Raw genomic sequence first — 19,900 nt, forward strand, 5'->3', positions numbered from 1 at the left:
TATTTCCCCCCTTCTCCCTCCCTCCCCCAATCTCTCTCTCTCTCTCTTTTTCTCTTCCTTTACCCTCTCTCTTTAACCCCATCTGCTCACCACTCCCCAGTTGCAGCTTCCTCACCACTGTCACCAAGTGTTTGCTCCAGGTGGATTCTGTTGGGTTTCTGTAAATTGGCTTGAGAGTCTGGTTTTGACTGCCTCTATATTAAAAGTGTCATGAGAAAACTTTTGTTATGATTTAACACTATATCAATAAAATTTGATTGACTGACCCACCAGGAAAATGACCGGTACTCCATATGGCCAGTCCAGCCCTGCCTATAACCAGCAGAAGTAGTAGTAACACCACTGTTACAATCAACTACAGACACAGGAACACTTTAATGTAAAACCATTAGACACCCCTAATGTGAACCGTACCATTTTTAAACACGGCAACATGAAAAGCAACTGAGAAATTCAACTTGTTTATTCATTCTCTAATGTCGATGATGACTGACATGGACTGTCTGGTAAATGTGGTTCACCTGTCACAATACTGACACAAACTGGTACATGTATGTGGAAAATGTATTATTTTAAAACCGTCCCCACGCGTTTACGGGTTACCTGACCCTTTCTTTTTTTTTTTTTTGGGGTGGGTGGGTTGCCCGGCCCGATTCAGGACTTTACTCCCGAGTCATTCTATGTTTCTTCTTAATTTTTGTTTGATCACGTTTGATAACGTGACATTTCTGGCTTGGAGGACTAGATTCCAGATCGGTGGTGGGACAGAGTCGTTCTGTGTGTGGTGTGCTGGGTTGAGATTATTGGAGCAGACCACACACAGTACGATCAAAACTGTTCAATGCCTGATTTTTTGTCTTCATGTGTGGGGTCTGTAACAGATAAAAAATCACTTCAGATTTAGAAAATCCTTAGGTGTGTACCTCTCCTAAGGCAGTAACTCCTTATTACCAAGATTTTATCTGGACCTAAAACATTCAGAATCTCACAAATAGACTGAGGGACGCCAAGCTGCTGGAAGAAGTGAAGGGAGTCCCCCCCAATTATGGAGGGGTAATTCACACTCTGGTTTAAATCCATAGATGACCTTTTAATTTGGATATCAAGCAGGAATTTAACATCCAATCACAAGTGATGGTTTGAGACACATCTGGTGATGCTTTTTAAAACCCAAGTGTGAACAAAGTTCTAACCAGCCACTTGTGTCCAGATATCTCAGGACATACGTTATTGCAAGGTCTGAACAATTCACATAAATATGCAAGCATGTGCAAATGATACTGTACATATTAGACTTTGAACATGTGAACTTCTGTAACCTCTTACATTCCCTCCCTGACATACTGGGTAATAAATACACTTCTTAAACCAGGTGAAAAAGTGTGACACATTTATTAATCATGGACAAATCATCTTGAATAGAAAGACAATCTGCACAGCCAGATACATTTATGAAATAGTTGTGATCACCAGGATTTGCAAGAAAAATAAAAAATCAAAGCGAATAAACAAATCATGTTAAAAGTTGCTTTTGTATATATTCATAAAGAGGGTCTAATCCGATACATTTCAGAATAAATGCTCTAAAAATACCAATAAACATGTCTGTCTGTGGGTCATTTGTACAGATCCCTGTCAGGTGTGGTTACATGTACAGCAGACTTGAACCTGTCGACAAGAGAGGTCAGTGATACACGGCCTTTAGGCCTCACTGGGTTCCTCTGATGGTGAAGGGACGTTATTTCTTGAGTTTGTTCAGCATCAAGAGAAGACAAGTGGCTCATGATCATAACACAGTTTCCCAGTCAGGTCTTCTGGGATTTTCTCAACACTTTCTGAGTCAAAATTAGGATTCTTGTCATCCAGTTCTTGACTGACTCCATGCTGCTCATTGTTTTGAGTATTGTGGTCTCTGAAAGGGAAAAGGAAGGTGACTGCTGATCCACTATCAACATCTCTATACTATATGAGCATTCATACATCACAGCTAGTGACTTACTTGTCATTGTATCCCATATGTTGTTCTATTGCTCCTCCAAATCTGCTGGTAAACCTAACAGTGGTATCTGGAAGATGAACACAAACAGAAAAAGGCCTTTTTATAATTGTAAAATGTGTTGAACTGAAAATAAGTTCTTGTGAAATTACTCACAATATTAATGAATGTGTTTCACTACTTGTGAACTGTGCAATGAACGTCATGCCACATATGAATGTATTATTACCTCATACAGTTTTCAGTTGAATATTTACACATCGTTAGCCTCGTAGCATAATTGCCTAAGTCACACATTATATGGACAAATGTATTGGGACACATTGAAGTCAGGTATCTCTTTTCTAACAGGGGTCTGGGATATAAAACAATAATGACAAATGTCATAAAGTAGTTTTATATTGTGATGAATATCATTGTTGGTTAATTTTGTTTAAACTGTTATCTTTGCTTCCAAAATGCCTCAGAGACTGATTTTACTTTCTCAACTCTTTACTCAACATTTTTCCATGACTATGATTATAAATATTCTACCTTTAAATTTCTAAAATATTTTTAGTGTTTTGAGGGTAAATAATAATTTTGTAACAGAACTAACCATCTACTTTCTTGACATCTCACTTTGGGAGAAAAAAAATCTCCCATTAAACTCAAAAAGGACATGTTTTGATGTTTATAAACTATATGAACAAAAATAGTGGAACACATCATGTCTAAACTCATAAGATGTCCTGTTCATGCTGATATGAGATATAAACATCAATATTAACAATCAATATGATATTTACCACAATATAAAACTATACTATAACATTTATCATTATGGTTTTGTATCCCAGACTCCTGTTAGAAAACAATTCAACGTGTCCCAATACTTTTGTCCATATAATGTATGACTTAGGTAATTATGCTATGAGGCTAACCACATATAACAGACACATGTGTGGCTGCATAATAAATTCAAGTTCACCTGTAAAAAAAATATTGACAGATTGTGGCAAAATAAAACACTGATGTTGCAGTGTGTTTCACATACCAGTACTCCTTCTCTTTCTCCAGACCACGTAACCGATAACCAGCAGAAGTATCAACACCACAATGGCAATCAGTACTCCAGAAACAGCTGAAGAGGACACACCACCTGTAATAATCACATGTTAGATAAAGGTTAGTGAATTTCATACATTAAACAGGGTAATGGCTACATTTATTGTTAAAACCTAGATAATTAATTCAGGACTCTTACCAACAACAGTGACTTGGATTGTTTTTGATGGAACAGACGTGAAGGCCTTGGATGACAAATTAACACTATAGACACAACTGTACTCTCCTTGGTGTTCATGGTCCACTGAGGGGAATTCAAAGGATGCAACATAAAATGAACCATGACCAAACGCTGGTTTAGCTTCAGTGGTGCTGATGTTAGACCTTTTCAGATAGAAGTAACCTCCAGGATATATGGAATCAATAGAACAACTGATGGAGAGGCGCTCGCCTTTGTTGACCGATTTTTTGTCAGGGCTGTTAATTATCTTTGCATGAGGCATCGTCAGGGAAATGCTGGGCTTCTCCAGTTTTACTGTAGCACAAAGACAAGTTTTTAGTTTTCAGCCACTCACATTTTACTAACCTTATCAACAATTTTGTTCAACAAAAAGCTTTAAGTTATGTACCAGTAACAGAGAGCTTCACAACATCCCCTTGAGGAAAATTAACCACTTGATTATGCATTTGCTTCTTATATTCACAGAAGTATGACCCAGCCTGACTGAAGTCAACTTTAGGGAGGTGAAATGTTGCAGCTCCATTTTCAGCGTTCCTCTCCAGTTGAAATGAATCTTGACTTTTCCCCAACACAAACGTCCCACCTGATTGTGCTGTTGCTATAGTGCAGGTGATTTCAACTCTGTCTCCCCAGTTTACCTCTGAAGCAGGACTCAGAGTGATTCGGGGCTTATGAAGACGACCTGAGACAGAGAAGAAGTGAAAACATATTTTGTTAATCAAAACAGCTGCACCAAAACAGTAGATGTTGTGAACTAACTGCTTGATTTAAATATGTTTCTCACCAACACAGGTAACACCTGCATCCTCATCATGCCCACAGTTATTTTTTCCAAAACCATTGTGGCGACAATGTGTTACAACTGGTTCTTCACCTCCACACATCACATCATCCAGCCATATTGGACCACTGCCACTCCCAAAGCGGGAACTAGAATGTACACTAATTGCAGGACCACATCCCAGCTGTCTGCATACCACCATGGCATCAGGAGTACCCCAGTCATCATCACACACAGTTCCCCATTGACCTTTATGAAAGATCTCCACTCTACCAGAGCATTCACTGGCGCCATTGACCAACCGAATCGGTGCTGTATAAGAAAACAGAAATGATATTAAATTAAAGGAATGAAAACATTTAAAATCTTTCGTTATTTAAATTCTTGAATGTTTTGAAATAAATACATATATGTTTATTCACATTATATTAATGCACAAAAGTTTTCAGTTTAGCTGCCACATATTTATGCAAAATGCTAATTCCCACTGGAAAAAAGACAAACTGGAAGTCAAAAGTAAACTGAACATTTTTGAACACATATTTTAAAAGGTTTTACCTGCACAAATAACACCAGCATCCTTCTCATGTCCACATGTTGAAGTTCTGAAACCGTTAGCTGAGCATTTGTCAAGGGATGTGGTATTAGTAAAACATGAATCAGTTGCTTCCATCACTGGTCCAGTGCCTTGATGAAAGTGGGCACCACCAGGAACACTGAAAGCACGTCCACAGTCCAACAGCTCACACACCACTTGAGCTTTATTCATGGTCCAGTCTGTGTCACACACTGTTCCCCACACTTCACCATTACGAACCTCAACTCTGCCTGAGCACTGATCATTCCCATTGACCAATCGGACTGTCAAACCATCTGTGAAGTGAAAAGTACACACACACGCATACATGTGTAGAACCTTTTATAATAATAAAGATCCAACAAAACACAATACAATAAAAGGGTATGGCTTTTTAGTACAACAATATAAGAACATGTGAAACAGGAATACTAGCAGATATTCAGTAAATATAAAGAATAGTTTTGACATAAATGAAAAAACATAAAGATGTGAATTTAGTGGGCTCAGTTAACTGCTGATCTTTCTTTTACCTTTGCAGACGACACCAGCAACTGAGTTCATGTTACAAGTCCTGGCTCTAGATGGTCTTACTGCACACTGTGACATTGTTAACTCCCATCCATTACATACATAATCCTCAGTCCAGACCTGTCCTGTCCCAGTACCATAGAGAGGGGTAGGGGTGATTTTATGCAGCATCCCACAATTCAGATGTCGACACAACACTGCTGCATTATTCATGTTCAAGGAATCGCCACATGTTGTCCCCCACCGTCCATTCTCAAACAACTCCACTCTTCCAACACAGCGGTTGGGCCCACCACTCAATTTAAGAGTACCTGTAAATAACAAGACATCACTTAATGTGAATAATGTACAGTTTCCCCCTGTAAAATCCCCCTTAGTCCCTCTCTTCAAGATGTCTAGTGATCTAGCCACATCCACACCTCTCCCCCCCTCAGCAGATCAGACCACAACCTGGTCCTGTTAACCCCTAAGTATGTCCCTCTTGTGAGAAGGCAGCCTGTTCACACCAGGACAGTGAGGAGGTGACCATATGACTGACTGTATCACAGAATACATCAGAATATCTATCTATCTATCTATCTATCTATCTATCTATCTATCTATCTATCTATCTATCTATCTATCTATCTATCTATCTATCTATCTATCTATCTATCTAGTCTTGAAGTCTTACCTGAACAAACCACAGATGCATCGTTCATATGATCACTGCTTGTTCTGACATATTCTGTCAGTGTGCACTGTGTCAGGGAGCTCTCTGTACCGGTGCAACTGACTTTATATCCTCTCAGTTCTTCAACCTGAGAAGATGATCCTGAAAACTGTGCAGCATCTCCACAGTTCATCTCTCTGCAAACCACTGTTGCTTCATTCATTCCCCAGTTAAAGTTAAGGGCTGGTAACCACTGGTCATCATGGTAGACCTCCACCCTGCCTGAACACCGGTCTGTCCCATTGACCAGTCTGATGGAAGCTAATAAAGAACAGGAAATAATATCAGAAAATGGTGGTATCTGAAAGGGATTGATGGAAATATAGATCCATATAGTTATATTATATGACATATGATTGATATTCTGAAATGAAAAAAATTGCAATATCAAATTGCACTTCTTAGAAAGAATCAACAAATAATTCTTAATTGTATCAAAGGTGAAAAGCTAATTAGCCATTTTGTGAAATAAATTGTGTAAATAAAGCAAAGACAAAAACACTCACTAACATTTCCAGAAAATAGTCTTCCATACCTGAACACACCACACCAGCATCCTCACTATGGCCACAGTTACTTCGTCCAAACAAGATGCGTCCACAGTGTGAAAGGGAGGACTCATTACCAAAACAGTCAACATCATCCAGCCAAATGGGTCCCTGACCTTCACCGAAGAAGGCACTGGACTTGGCTCTGTGAGCAGTTCCACAGTTCTTGGCTCTGCAGACCACATCTACATCTTTGATGTCCCAGCCATCATCACACACTGTTCCCCACAGACCATTATACAGAACCTCCACTCTGCCTGAACATCGGTCAGTACCATTGACCAGTCGTAAGGTTGGATCACCTGTAGAAAGGTCTCATGTTAGTGGTGCTTGAGCATTAAGCTTAACTGATTGGTATTACACTTCCACAGTAAAAACTTTGTAAACTATAAACCAAATACAATGAAAGAGGAAATGCTCATTATGTTTGTCTGTTTTTTTACACATAGTTTATAAGGGTTTACCTGCACAAACAACACCAGCGTCCTTTTCATGTCCACATGTTGAATTTCTGAAACCTCTGACTGAGCATTGTTCAAGAGATGCCACATTGGTAAAACATGAATCAGTTGCTTCCATCACTGGTCCAGTGCCTTGAAGAAACTCAGCACCCTCAGGAACCTTCGCAGACCTTCCACACTCCAACAGCTCACACACCACCTTCGCTTTAGTCCTGGTCCAATCTGTGTCACATACTGTTCCCCACACTCCACCACTGAAAACCTCTACTCTGCCAGCGCAGCGATTGTTACCATTGACTAATCGGACTGTCAAACCCTCTGTGGAGTTTAAAAAAAAATCACTTTCATCATTAGAAATATTGCATTCTTTGAAAAAACATCAAAAGAATTCAAGTGCATGGCAAAACAATTCTTGTTCAGTGTATACAATATAAGTTGCAACAGAACACAATTGCAGGTTGTGCATTTTGCAATTCAATGAAAACTTTGAAAAACAGGATGAGAATTATTAAGTGCACATGGATATGAATTTAGAATTCTGTGCAAAACAGTGTAAACAGTAATGACTATAGTTGGTCATACCTGTACAGGTGACACCAGCAACTGAGTTGATGTTGCAAGTGTTGTTGGTAAATGAACTTCGTGGGCAAAGAGACAGTATGGACTCCTGTCCACGGCAGTCAATCTGATCAGCCCAGACCGGTCCTGTGCCATGACCATATTTGGGCATGGTGGAGATTTTGTGAGCCATCCCACAGTTCAGCTGTCGACACACCACTGCTGCATCAAACATGTCCCAGGAGTCACCACACACTGCCCCCCACTGGCCTTTGTCATAGAGCTCCACTCTTCCAACACAGCGGTTAGGCCCACCAGCCAATTTAACAATACCTGTAAATAACAAAACATCACCTAATATAAATGTACCCTACAAAAATCATCCCCAGTCTGTTTGTTGAAAATATCTGAAGTCTTACCTGAACAAACAACAGATGCATCGTTCATATGATCACTGCTGGTCCTGGCATATTCTGTCAGTGTGCACTGTGTCAGAGAGCTCTCTGTACCGGAGCAACTGACTTTATATCCTCTCAGTTCTTCAAACTGAGAAGATGATCCTGAAAACTGTGCAGCATTTCCACAATTCGTCTCTCTGCAAACCACTGTTGCTTCATTCATTCCCCAGTTAAAGTTAAGGGCTGGTAACCACTGGTCATCATGGTAGACCTCCACCCTGCCTGAACACCGGTCTGTCCCATTGACCAGTCTGATGGAAGCTGAAACAGAAAAGAAGAGACTGTCAAGAATCACCAGTAAATTGTCACACATTATAGCTGTGTATGACATTCGTCAACAATTTTTCATCAAATCTCTAATGAAACAATGAAGCTGTTTCCTTGTTTGTTGCTGCTGTGGCCATACTGAGGCTGAGTGGAATTCTGAAAAGGACTGAGTGACAGTTTGGTTTAGGTTTCAGTTTGGTATATTAAACAATTATTAAACAATTTTCTTGCTTCATCCTGAATATATTGTTTATTATGCATTTCAATGCAGTTCAGTCAGGACCACTTTGATCGTAAAAAATGTAACATTATTTTTACCAGCTAGTGTGTGTAAAGCCAAAAAATGTCCATCAGACAAGAACCAGGTTAAACTTTTTTTTTTTTTTAAACATCTAAATTGGAATGCCTTATATTGAGGAACTTTTCACAAATTGAAAGACTATTTAACTGTTAAAACACTTTTTCTTGAAAGACATTAGTTCATTGTTAACAATTTATTTATAAGATGCAACCACTTCATCTATGTTGTCATTCTTGAATTTCTTTTTTACCTCCCAAAGGTAAATACACACTTGATCAATTTTTTTTTTTTTTTTTTGGCATTCAACAGATGTTCTTAAGTGAAAAAAATAGCTACATTTTTTGAGTTATCAAATATTTATCTCATACCAAATGCTTAAGTAGTTTAGTCACTGTGTTATGAAGTCGTACTTACCTGAACACACCACACCAGCATCTCTGTTATGACCATAGCCACTTGATCCAAATGATGAATGCTCACAGTTCACAATGGAAGACTCATTACCCAAACAGTTGATCCTATTCAACCAGATACGTCCCTGACCTTCACCAAAGAAGGCTCCAGATTTTGCTGCTAAAGCCATCCCACAGTCCATTTCTCTGCACAGGACGTCGGCATCCAAGATGTCCCACCATTCATCAGTCACTGTTCCCCACTCACCGTTGTGCACAACCTCCACTCTGCCAGAGCATCGATCAGTGCCGTTCACAATCCTAAATGGAGTACCTGAAAAGAGGTTCTATCTTGTTTCAACTGTTCACACACTGAATGCTAATAATTGTATTATTTTTGAACACATTCAGCTTATGTAGGAACTTAGCAGAGGTGTAAATATTGAGACATTGAAAACATCATGGAAAAAGCCAAACCTTAAATAAAAATGGATAACAAGAAATCCACCGATTAGAGCCTTTTCTATTATTTCTGAACATGCTGTCTTACCTTTACAGGACAGAGAAACACCCTCACACCTCTGTGGGTTTTCTGTAAATGTACAGTTTGCGATTGAGTTCACATTCACAGAGCAGTTACTCAAATAACTCCTTTGTCCACTGTTTTCTCTGTAGATTGGTGTGTCATGTGTTTTGATCGGAGCTCCACAGGAGAGTTCGTAACACAGCATCTTTTCTTCATGTTGGTGCCAGTTATTGTTACAGACTTTCCCCCATCTGCCACCACGGTACACCTCCAATCTGCCAGAGCAGCGGTCAGTCCCACCATTCAATCTGATTGATTCTAGGTAGGAAGGCAAAAAACTGAATTAATTCAGATTCTTTATTTATCAGTATACATGCATCACACACCGAAATTGACCTTCTGCTTTTAACCCATCACTAGAACATGCAGGAACACACCACACACTGCAGACTAGGAGCAGTGGGCTGGCCATATCAAACACCCAGGGAGAAAATGAAGGGGTTAAGTGCCTTGCTTAAGGACACATCAGCCAACAATTTTTTGCCAGTCCGGGGAAATCGAACCAGCAACCCTTCGGTTGCAAGCTAACTCCCCAACCATCTAGGCCATGGCTGCCCCCAAAAGTGAAGCCAGAGCTATTAAAACAAGTTAAATAAGTTCATATTAACACCAAATATATATTTTCATGTGTTCTTATAAATATCAACATTTTGGACGATGAAGAAGAGAGTGTATTTACTATAAATTGATGGTAAACACTGAAACATATTTTAAGCAGTAAACAGACTTGTATGATTTAGTTTAATTGGGATGAAATAAATAAATAAATGAATATTGGTGATGTATAAAAATGACAAATAGAATCTGCATTCTACAGATTAAAACAGCTTAATTCTTTGGTTCAGTTTTAAAATCTTTTGCATATAACACTGCATATAATTAATGGACAGAGAAGCTCTGTTGTCAGCTATTGGTTTCTGAACTGCCATTCTAAGGCTGGTAGTTTGAGTTGTTTCAGTGTTAGCTGTTTTCCACCCTGAAGTGACCATATTTGGATGAAAGAGGCAGAATTATGGGGTATGAGGATGTCTGATAGGGTCATGGCCAGTGCAACTTATTAACCATAACTACAGTGGAGCTGTCCGTCAGGAGAAAAAAAAAGTGTTTTAATTAAATAAACACAAGCTCCGACAGTCTGACGTACAGATCTGTCAATTAAATTCCAAAACAGCAGACATGAAACGCTTTTATTCAACCTGAGATCTGATTATGGTTGGGGGGTTAGGAGAAAAAAATAAATATGAACCACCAGAACTCTTATTAGAGGTTACAAATAATGAAAGAGACCTGAATGATGAAAAAAAATATTTATGTTAACTATTTTTTATAGAAATGTTGGGTGTATGTTTCTGGTACTCAGGGCTTTTTGGAGCCAACCCCAGTCACCATCAGTGCATTGGCTTTATTTTGAAGCTCTTGCCCCTCCAATCAAACATGATGACTGTCATGAAAAGTGTAGGGAAAAATAAAATAAACCTTTTTTTTAACATTGTTTTTAGCTTACCGGCCAACAGGCTGGATTTCTACAACCTGTTTTAATTCCTTCTTAATTTGTTACGTCTATAACTAGTCACATCATGACATTTGCACATATAAGGTCAAGACTTCCGACGAACATTTCTCCGAGTACGCCATAACTGTTTATCAGCAGATGCGGTTGTTGTCCATACTGAAAATATGTCCAAACTTCAAGCCGATTACCTAAAATGTTCAGTTGTTGGTTGTATTAACAAACACAAGTGGCTGAATGGGACAGAACAACACAGCCAACAACCTGGAGGGAGTGGGGTGTAAAGTGGCTCATGTGCATTTAACGGGCCAGCGCTCAAAACAACATTTCTGGTGTCATTACTCAGAAATATTGTTGAAGATGGACCTGTGGAGTTGAATTAATGAAGATTTCAGACCCAAGAACAGCATTTGAAGACCACAGGGAAATGTTTTAAAATGTATAATTCCATTTAAAAAAGGAAAATATCACTCCTTTAAGTAGTGAAACCAGTACAAAATATCAAACTAACCCTTTCAGGACTTCATAGATCTCTGCAGCATTGTCTTTGTTTCTCTGTCATACAGATGTTCCTGAACTACTCCTCTCACACATTCACACCTGGACATTCAACCAGCAACTTTCCCCTACACTTTGTAACAATTTTTCAGAATCATGCAGTGGGTAACAAAACTGTCATCCCTGTCAGATACATTACCTGTGCATATAACCCCAGCATCTTCACTGTGCCTACAGTCATGGATACCGAAGCCTCTGTGACGGCAGTCAGAAAGGGATGTCTCGTTACCAATGCAGTTAATGTCATCAATCAAAATTCTGCCTCCACCGCTGCCAAAAAAGGCACCGGATTTTGCACTCAGAGCATTCCCACAATTCATTTGTCGGCATGCAACCGTCGCATCTTCAAACCCCCATCCGTCATCACAAACTGTTCCCCATTCTCCCATATCGTACATCTCCACTCGACCCGAGCATCGATTATTCCCACCGACCAATCGAATTGGTTTAGCATCTATGACATTGAAAGAATGGAAATTGATGTTATATTTGATTTAAAATGAATGGACAACAAAGGCTTTACATTTTGAAGAAAAAAAGAAAATGTGTAACTTACTTGAGCAGACAACAGTGGCATCAACACAGCTGAAATTCTGAAATTCCTGAAGACTGCATTCAAAGAGAGACTGCTCATTTCCTGAACAGTTGGCTTTGACTCCAGACAACCCATGTGCCTCTCCAAAATCTAACACTTCACTCTGATCCACAGAAGAGCCACATCCGGCCAATCTGCAGGCTAGATCAGCTTCCTCCTTACCCCAACCGCTATCGCACACTCGTCTCCACTGATTATTGTGGTACAGTTCCACTCTCCCACTGCAACGATTACTTCCATTGACCAGCTGCACACTGTCTGCTAATGATGTAGAAAAATATTTTAGTATTTTAGACCACAAGTGCCAGGTATGCCATTCTGCACTGACAGTGCAGCACCCTAATACAAATCAACCAATAGGCAAAGAGCTGACCCCAAGACAGGCCTTTAAAGACCGCCCTCCCTCATTTGCCTAATGAAGCAGAAATGAATACAGAAATGTAAAAAGGACACACAGGAATAAATAAGCTTGGAGAAATAAATAGAGGAAGAAAATGCAAGAGGGGGAATACTGGGGAGGTAAATATGACTATGAATTTTAAAAAAAAATGCCAATAAATAAATAAGGATTCAGATGAAAATAAAACAGAAATAAATGAACAAAAGAGATAAAGAAAATGTAAATAGAAAACAACACAAAAATAAATGCAGGGATAAGGACAAAATAAATAAATAAATACTACGGAAAATGAAATGTAAAAGTAAATAAGAAAAGCATTCAGAGAGCACAGACCTCCGCCAAGACAGATACTGCCCCCCCGATCACCACCAAAATGTAAACATTTCTTCCTTGTGTCAGTATCAACATTTTCTGAAAATTTCATGAAAATCCGACCGTAACTTTTTGAGTTATCTTGCTAACAAACAAACAAACACGCACAAACGCACACAAAGCAAAGTGATTACAATACCTCCTGGCAGACGTAATAAATGCTTTTTGAGTTTTTTTTTTTTTTTTTTTGTATCATGTATTGGCAGACAAGTTAATTTATCGAGCCATTTTTATATTTCTGTATATATTGTTAAATATGGCAGGGTCGGTCCTCGATAGCTCGGACCCTCCGGACTGGAAAAGAGGACATGTCCAGACAAAAGAGGCCATTTGATCACCCTATTTATGTTTAGTTTTTGATTTGGAGCAAGAGAAGCGAGCTATAGGAGAAAGGTGTGACATCCCCCAAGTTCAGCTCCTGCAGATACAATTCTTCATTTTTCTTTGATAGATGCGTTATTGGTCTTGGCTCAGCTTCTTGGTTGCTAGAGCTAACCCAGTGCTTTCAGGTTATTTTAAATGTAGGATACCAGGCATGATTCAGCTTAAAATCATGACAGGTGGTAAAGTAAAAAAAAGATACACACAGAATGATACCTGAGCAGATAACACCAACATCTTCTCCATGGTGACAGTCATGATTCCCTAGACTACTGTGTTGACAGTTGAAGATGGAAGACTCACTACCAGAGCACTGTACATCATCCAGCCAAATGCGGTTACTTCCTCGTCCAAAGAAGGCCCCTTTTTTGACTTCTAAAGCTGCTCCACAATTAAGCTCTCGACACAACACTTCAGCATTGCTCATCTCCCAATGGTCATCACATACTGTCCCCCAGCTGTACATGTAGAAGACCTCCACTCTACCAGAACAACGTTTACCTCCCACCAGCCGTACTCTTCCACAATCTGGATCAAAACATAAATAACTGATGATTATCACAGCATACTGTAACATATCCTTTTTTTTATGAAGGCAGGACATTGGCAAAATTTGAATAGGATGTTTCAGTCATTAAACCTAACTGTAACATACTGACCTGTCAACAGTGGTAGACTCAGCAGAACAACAGCTGAAAAAAATCACAACTACCAGTCAAAACATCGATTCTGTATTTAGGGAATTTTAAAGGCAAAATTTATAAAGCAAAATTTTTAAAGCTAAACAAAATGAGAAACTCACCCAGTGATAAATAACATGCCAAGTGGAGCTTTTCAACAGAAATGAACATCATATTTTTCTTAAGTGAAATTCTGTCAAAAAAGTAACAGTAGAAAGTATTTTTACAGAAGTAACAATTGTTTTACTTTTTGGCTATGTTGTTTCACCATTTTGTTCTATGCTAGAATAATAAATTCCTGCAGTAGAATAGTTTATAATGATCACATAACTGTCACTGTCATTGTTGAACTTAGACATACAGTATGTTAAACTATCGCCATTCTTTTCTGTCATATTATGTAGACGAAATTAAAATCTCAGTGACCATCTGCACTGAATCATAGTGTTAACAGAGCACAACACATGATATGAGTCCAAATCCATGCCACTTTATAATCACATTACATAAAATTAGCAACATATAATTGATTGAAACTCAAGCTCTTAAAATGACCTGCATTTGTGGTCTGAATTTAATGAAATAACATTCATTTTGAGTCAAAATGTGGTATAGACACTGAGCTCTAATCTGCAAGAACAGGTTATTAAACAGTGGTACAACAGTGGTGCAAGTATTTTCCTTACCTCAGAATTTTTGAAGGTTTTTTCTCATCACAAAAGTCCTTGTCTGGCAGCAGCTTTCAATCCTTCAATAAGGGACAGAAGAAGTGATTTATTACTCTCTTGTCTTCTGCTTAAATGTGTTGTAAGTTTTTTCGTTACACCATTGGAGCCAAAACTTATACCCACCCCTCCCACCTCAAGTGTTTCATAATAAGACATGAAATGGCACAGTGCACAGTAGGTCATAAGTCCTAATATGAACCGCTCTGACAGTAGAGCCTTTCCTAATGTTTCAGTTCAAGCTAACAGGTGTTTTGTACAGATTCATTTATAAATGGACATGACTTGCAGTTTGTCTATACTTATTCTCTTGTGTACAGTATGTGATGTGATCAGTGTTCATTAACCTCTACCAAATAAAATAACAAACAGTAAGGTGCATGCACATGGCACACTGATGACATTACACTTTTACGTTCAACATCATCGTCACTGGACCCTCTATCAGATATTAATATATTAATGAAATGTTCATGTGAAGGTCTCCGTGTGTATTATATGAAAAAGTGTTGCAGTTGTGTAATGGATGAGTGAGATGTTGCAACTGACCATTGTCCATTCAGCATTTTAATATGGTCCACTTCACTATTTGTTACCACATACATGCACTGTATTTCCCTAATTTGCGCCAGTTTCATCTTCACACCAACCCCCTGCTTAAACACTACATGGTGTGTTTCCCCTGTTTTCCATTTTATTCCCACAGTCCTCAAATTTTGTGTTTACTGACAAACTCTTGAATGTGCTTAACTGCATGTCTTTTTGCTTTGAGTGAAACAGGTAGTGGATTGAACCCAAATGCAACACGCTCAAAATGCAGGTAAAAGTCAGTAACAGTCTTTATTATGAGTATAACAGAGGGGAAACTAATGAGGAAGCTCTTGAGTGAGCAGGTGCATGAGCTGGATTTGTACCTGGGTCTGAGATGTGGCAAGTAGGACAGAAACCTCAGAGCCAGAGAAGCAGGCTGGTTTAACTCACAGATCCTGACACAGAACTCTGGACTCTGACACAGATTGGAACATGGACGAGAAACAGACTCCGACACAGACAGGTACACAGGCAGGGAACAGAACTCAGGGAAACTGAAAACTGATCTCTTAATCCTAAGGCAGACAGCTGGTTGAGTTTCAGGGGCAGAGGCGAGGAGACGTTGTCAGAATCAGGTGGGGTTGGAACCAGGAAAATGGGTACAAAGACAAAAAGGCCGGATAGTCAGACATGAAGTAAGAACAACCTGGCAAAGAATATTCTTGTTCTTCTCGTTTACTGGCGGTTGGCAAGCCAGCTTAGTGGTGCATTATGTGGATCTATGCTAGTAATTATTTTTTACTTTTACTCCTATTGTGTCACTATTTAGCCATACTATGCTATATGTAAACTTTGTACACACTTTTACTCTGTATAAAGTTCATATAAACTGTGAAAAACTGCCTTATTGTGTCAAGGCTTTTCAAGTATACCGTGGTGCCAGCTGAGCCATGGACTTATCTACCATTTACGGAAACACATACGTGTAAACAAAACGACGACAATTACTGCCACCAACTGGACTGGAGTTTGGAACAAAAGCTTGGCAGAAAATAAATAAAGAAATCCTTCCTGTAACACCTATATCCCTTAAGAAATTAATAATATATCTATTGACTAGGCCTGTAACGGTACACGTAGCAAACCGAACCGTTTCGGTACACACCTGTTCAGTTTGGTACACAGCTGTACCGAAACAGCACAGTATGTTGAGAAAAAGAAAAAGGAACGAAAGATGTCGTTCGATGCGGAACTTTAAATCCGTGCATGTTTTACACGGACATATTGAAGGAGCACACATTGACCCGAAATATGAAATGGCAGATGTGAACCTGGAAGGAAGAGACTGAAGACCCTCCACCATCATTACAGTCCTTTTTGGATCGTTCAGGTCCCCGAGAAAAACAACGAGGAAAGAGATGTTAATAAAGACGTTAATAAAGACGTTAATAAGACGGACGTTGTTTAGCCCCTATGAACTACAGTAGTTCTAAACACTTACTGTACACTAGCTCTGTCTGTCTATCTGTCTGTCTGTCTGTCTATCTGTCTGTCTATCACGCACGCTATATAATAGAGGAATAAATAGAATGTTGAAAGTATGTAAAGTTTCACTTTCGTTTCACGACAGCGTTCGTTATGCTAGTTATGGACCGCACCCCTAGGTATATAACTGCACGCCCCCCCTACCCCCCTGGCTCCGAAAAAAAAAAAAAAAAATCCCCCATGCACACAGAAATACACACAGTTTCCTAAACAGTTTGTTCTCTGTCCTAAAATAAATAATTTGGTTCATTGTGTTGTCAAAGTTTCTCTTCAGTTTGTTTAAACAGAATACCAGTTTACCCTCTTGTTAATGTTGCATTTCATGTGGAATTTTTTTGTTATTTTTATGCAGAATGTGAACTGACGAAACTGTGATTAGATTTTTGTTGTTTGTTCAAAACTACCTTTCAGGGAAAAGTGCAATATTAATGTTTAAAATACATTTAGTAATATTAATAATTTATTTCATTTTCTATTTGATTTGTAGCAGCAGAATTATATTATTCCTGTTTTTCTACATTCTATTGTCTCCAAAATTTGGGGGAAAAATGTTAAAAAATTCATTCATTCATTCATTTTCTGAACCTGCTTTATCCTCACTAGGGTCACGGGGGTCGCCTGGAGCCTATCCCAGCTACATGGGGCGAAGGCGGGGTACACCCTGGACAAGTCGCCAGTTCATCACAGGGCTGACATATAGAGACAATCAATCATTCTCACATTCACACCTATGGGCAATTTAGATTAACCAATTGACCTATTAGTGCATGTCTTTGGATGGTGGGAGGAAGCCGGAGTACCCGGAGAGAACCCACGCAGACACGGGGAGAACATGCAAACTCCACACAGAAAGGTCCCACCCCCTGTCGACTGGTGACCCAGGACCTTCTTGCTGTGAGGCACGAGTGCTAACCACTGCAACACTGTGTCACCCAAAAAAATTAATAAATGCATTAATAGACATTTTGAGGGGTTTTCGTTCTTCCCGTACCGAAAAAAAAACGAACCATGGCTTTGAAAACCGAAAACGTACCAAACCGAAAATTTTGTGTACCGTTACAGGCCTACAATTGATCCTTTGCACCAACGTCATAAGACCCTTTCCCACCAAAAGGCCCAGGAACTTTATTACCAGGAACTTTTTGGGGTAAAAAAGTTCCTGGTAACTGCGTTTCCACCGCACCTGAAAGTTCAGGGTAATTTATTCAAATCAGGTTGATGATGTATGAGGGAGCAGTAACAGAAACTGTAGTCCAGTTCGTGCACATTCACAAACTAACCTCTAGTTCAATAAAATGACACAGTACTGAAGTGGACGGTTTGGGTTTAACATTTTACTGGTTGTTGAATCACTTAATCCATCTGGAATACATTTTAAATGAAGTTAACCATCATTACATGTCCTTAATTTGTATTTAAAAATGGTAGAACATGTATTTTCAACTTCTCATTCCTTAAACCAAATCACATCTAACTTTATGTGTGATGGATGGTTCTGTTTCATTTCTTTTGTTTTATAGATATAGTCCAGGTTCAACCCTGAAGTCAGACAGATTTACTCAAATGACTGCATTTAATTCAACTGCATATTACTTATAAAAGTACTTATACTCATATTTTGATGCCTTGTAAATGAACAGACAGTATTAGGTTAGATTTTTTTTTTTTTTTTTTTTAAATTAAAAATTGAAACAAAACAAAGGTGCCTTGAGATTAAAAGGGAAATAAACACGTGTGAAAGGTTCAGGCTTTTGGACCAGGGTCTGGGTCCAGCTAGTCCAGGACAGCTAGTCTGGAACTCCATGGTCCTGCTCCCTTTTTCACTTTCCTACTGGAAGAAGAATAAAAATCTTAAAATGAAGAACAGAACACATGATGACAGATTCCTACCAGTGTGATGTGACATGTCAGATGTCTGACCTGGGCTGTTGTAAACAGCAGTAGATGATGGACCAGGACACAAACGAGCCACAGGTTCAGAAAAAGAGACGAGTCCGTTCGGTCCATTTCAGGTGGAAATCACAAACCTACAGAATAAACCAGTGTTCAGCTCACGGAGAACACACAAATACATCCAGTTCTGTGATTTAGGTTTAGTGTCAGACTGTTGACTAGTTAGTATTAACATTAGTTTTAGGTTAACCGGACTTCACTTTGGACTAAACAGCTGATGCCACTGACTACTGTTACAGCAGGGAATGAACTAAACAGTGAATATTTCTGATGCACATACCATTGGTTTGTTCGACAGTCAGATCCACTGCGACTGTTGTGGTCCTTTAGTGTCCTTTAATCCTGCATAAGTTTCTTCTTCTTTTCTCGTATTTCTTTAGGCTTCTGTCTTATATTTGGCTCCGACAGCTTTTACTCGCTCGTTTTGTGTCGGCGATTCAAAGTCCGTCTGGATTTCCTTGTCGTTCGTCCACTTGTTGTAGCTTCTCTTTTGGTCCATTTTCCGAATTATCAAAATACAAAGCTTGTGGAAATTAAATGAGTTAAATATTGGCGGTGAACAGAACGTGGAAATGCTGCCAGTCTAGTCCACCACTCAGCCTTTTGCAGCACACAGCTCCGCCCCTTTAAGTTCCTGGTAATCTGGAAAGTACTACCTCTGTACCAGGAACTTCTTCGGGGTAAATTCAGGGCCGGGGAAGGGTCAATTACTAGGGTAATTTTTGGTAGAAACGCACCAGGAACTTTGAAAGTTCAGGGTACTACAGAAAGTTCCTGCAAAACTTCCTGCGGTGGGAAAGGGCCTATAGTTATCACGTAGGGGTGCAGCGCCATGGTGGACGGCAAAAGCGACACAGCAAACAAACGAATGAGCGACGGATTATGGCTACCAGTACTGAAAATAATGCTTTGTAGTTGTCCTGCGAAGTGACTAACCTTACTGGACAGCACAAAGAACGCTATTTGGAGAAGCTAGTGATAGCAGGGCTAGCTACCGACCCATACCTTCTCCCTCCTGATGTGTTTACGCATCTAGCAAAATCCTCCAGTCTACCAGAGTTTAAAGCACACGATCTGTACCATTCTGTTCTAAATGGAGTGTTCTCATACACAGGTGCTGATCTAAAAGCATACAAAAGTCTGGATGCTTACCAGTTCTTAGTCTCAGGTTAGATTACCAACACGCTGTACTGC

At 39.3% G+C, this 19,900-nt stretch overlaps 1 protein-coding gene across 1 annotated transcript; it reads right to left on the reverse strand.

Moving 5' to 3' along the window:
• Positions 1–1,373: 1,373 nt before the first annotated feature.
• LOC115415094 (deleted in malignant brain tumors 1 protein-like) lies at positions 1,374–14,763 on the reverse strand. The gene is made up of 21 exons (XM_030128544.1): positions 14,639–14,763; positions 14,075–14,145; positions 13,932–13,964; positions 13,489–13,800; positions 12,081–12,380; positions 11,664–11,978; positions 9,421–9,714; positions 8,893–9,204; positions 7,872–8,171; positions 7,477–7,785; positions 6,898–7,212; positions 6,421–6,735; positions 5,847–6,146; positions 5,176–5,484; positions 4,624–4,938; positions 4,069–4,377; positions 3,673–3,966; positions 3,243–3,578; positions 3,033–3,137; positions 2,000–2,066; positions 1,374–1,912 (listed from the first exon to the last, which is right to left on the reverse strand). The coding sequence occupies exons 2-21, from the start codon at positions 14,124–14,126 to the stop codon at positions 1,762–1,764; spliced, it is 5,043 nt and encodes a 1,680-aa protein (XP_029984404.1). The 5' UTR covers positions 14,127–14,145; positions 14,639–14,763; the 3' UTR covers positions 1,374–1,761.
• Between the last annotated feature and the right edge of the window lie 5,137 nt (positions 14,764–19,900).

This window comes from Sphaeramia orbicularis, chromosome 24 (assembly GCF_902148855.1).
Source record: "Sphaeramia orbicularis chromosome 24, fSphaOr1.1, whole genome shotgun sequence".
Lineage (NCBI taxonomy): Eukaryota > Metazoa > Chordata > Actinopteri > Kurtiformes > Apogonidae > Sphaeramia > Sphaeramia orbicularis.

Excerpts from the sequence above, each read along its gene's own strand:
- LOC115415094 (XM_030128544.1), bottom strand. The coding sequence starts at position 14,126 with ATGATGTTCATTTCTGTTGAAAAGCTCCACTTGGCATGTTATTTATCA. Across the intron at positions 4,378-4,623 it reads TGCTGGTGTTATTTGTGCAG|CACCGATTCGGTTGGTCAAT; the intron begins GTAAAACCTTTT and ends TTTCTTATACAG. Across the intron at positions 3,138-3,242 it reads AATCCAAGTCACTGTTGTTG|GTGGTGTGTCCTCTTCAGCT; the intron begins GTAAGAGTCCTG and ends TGATTATTACAG.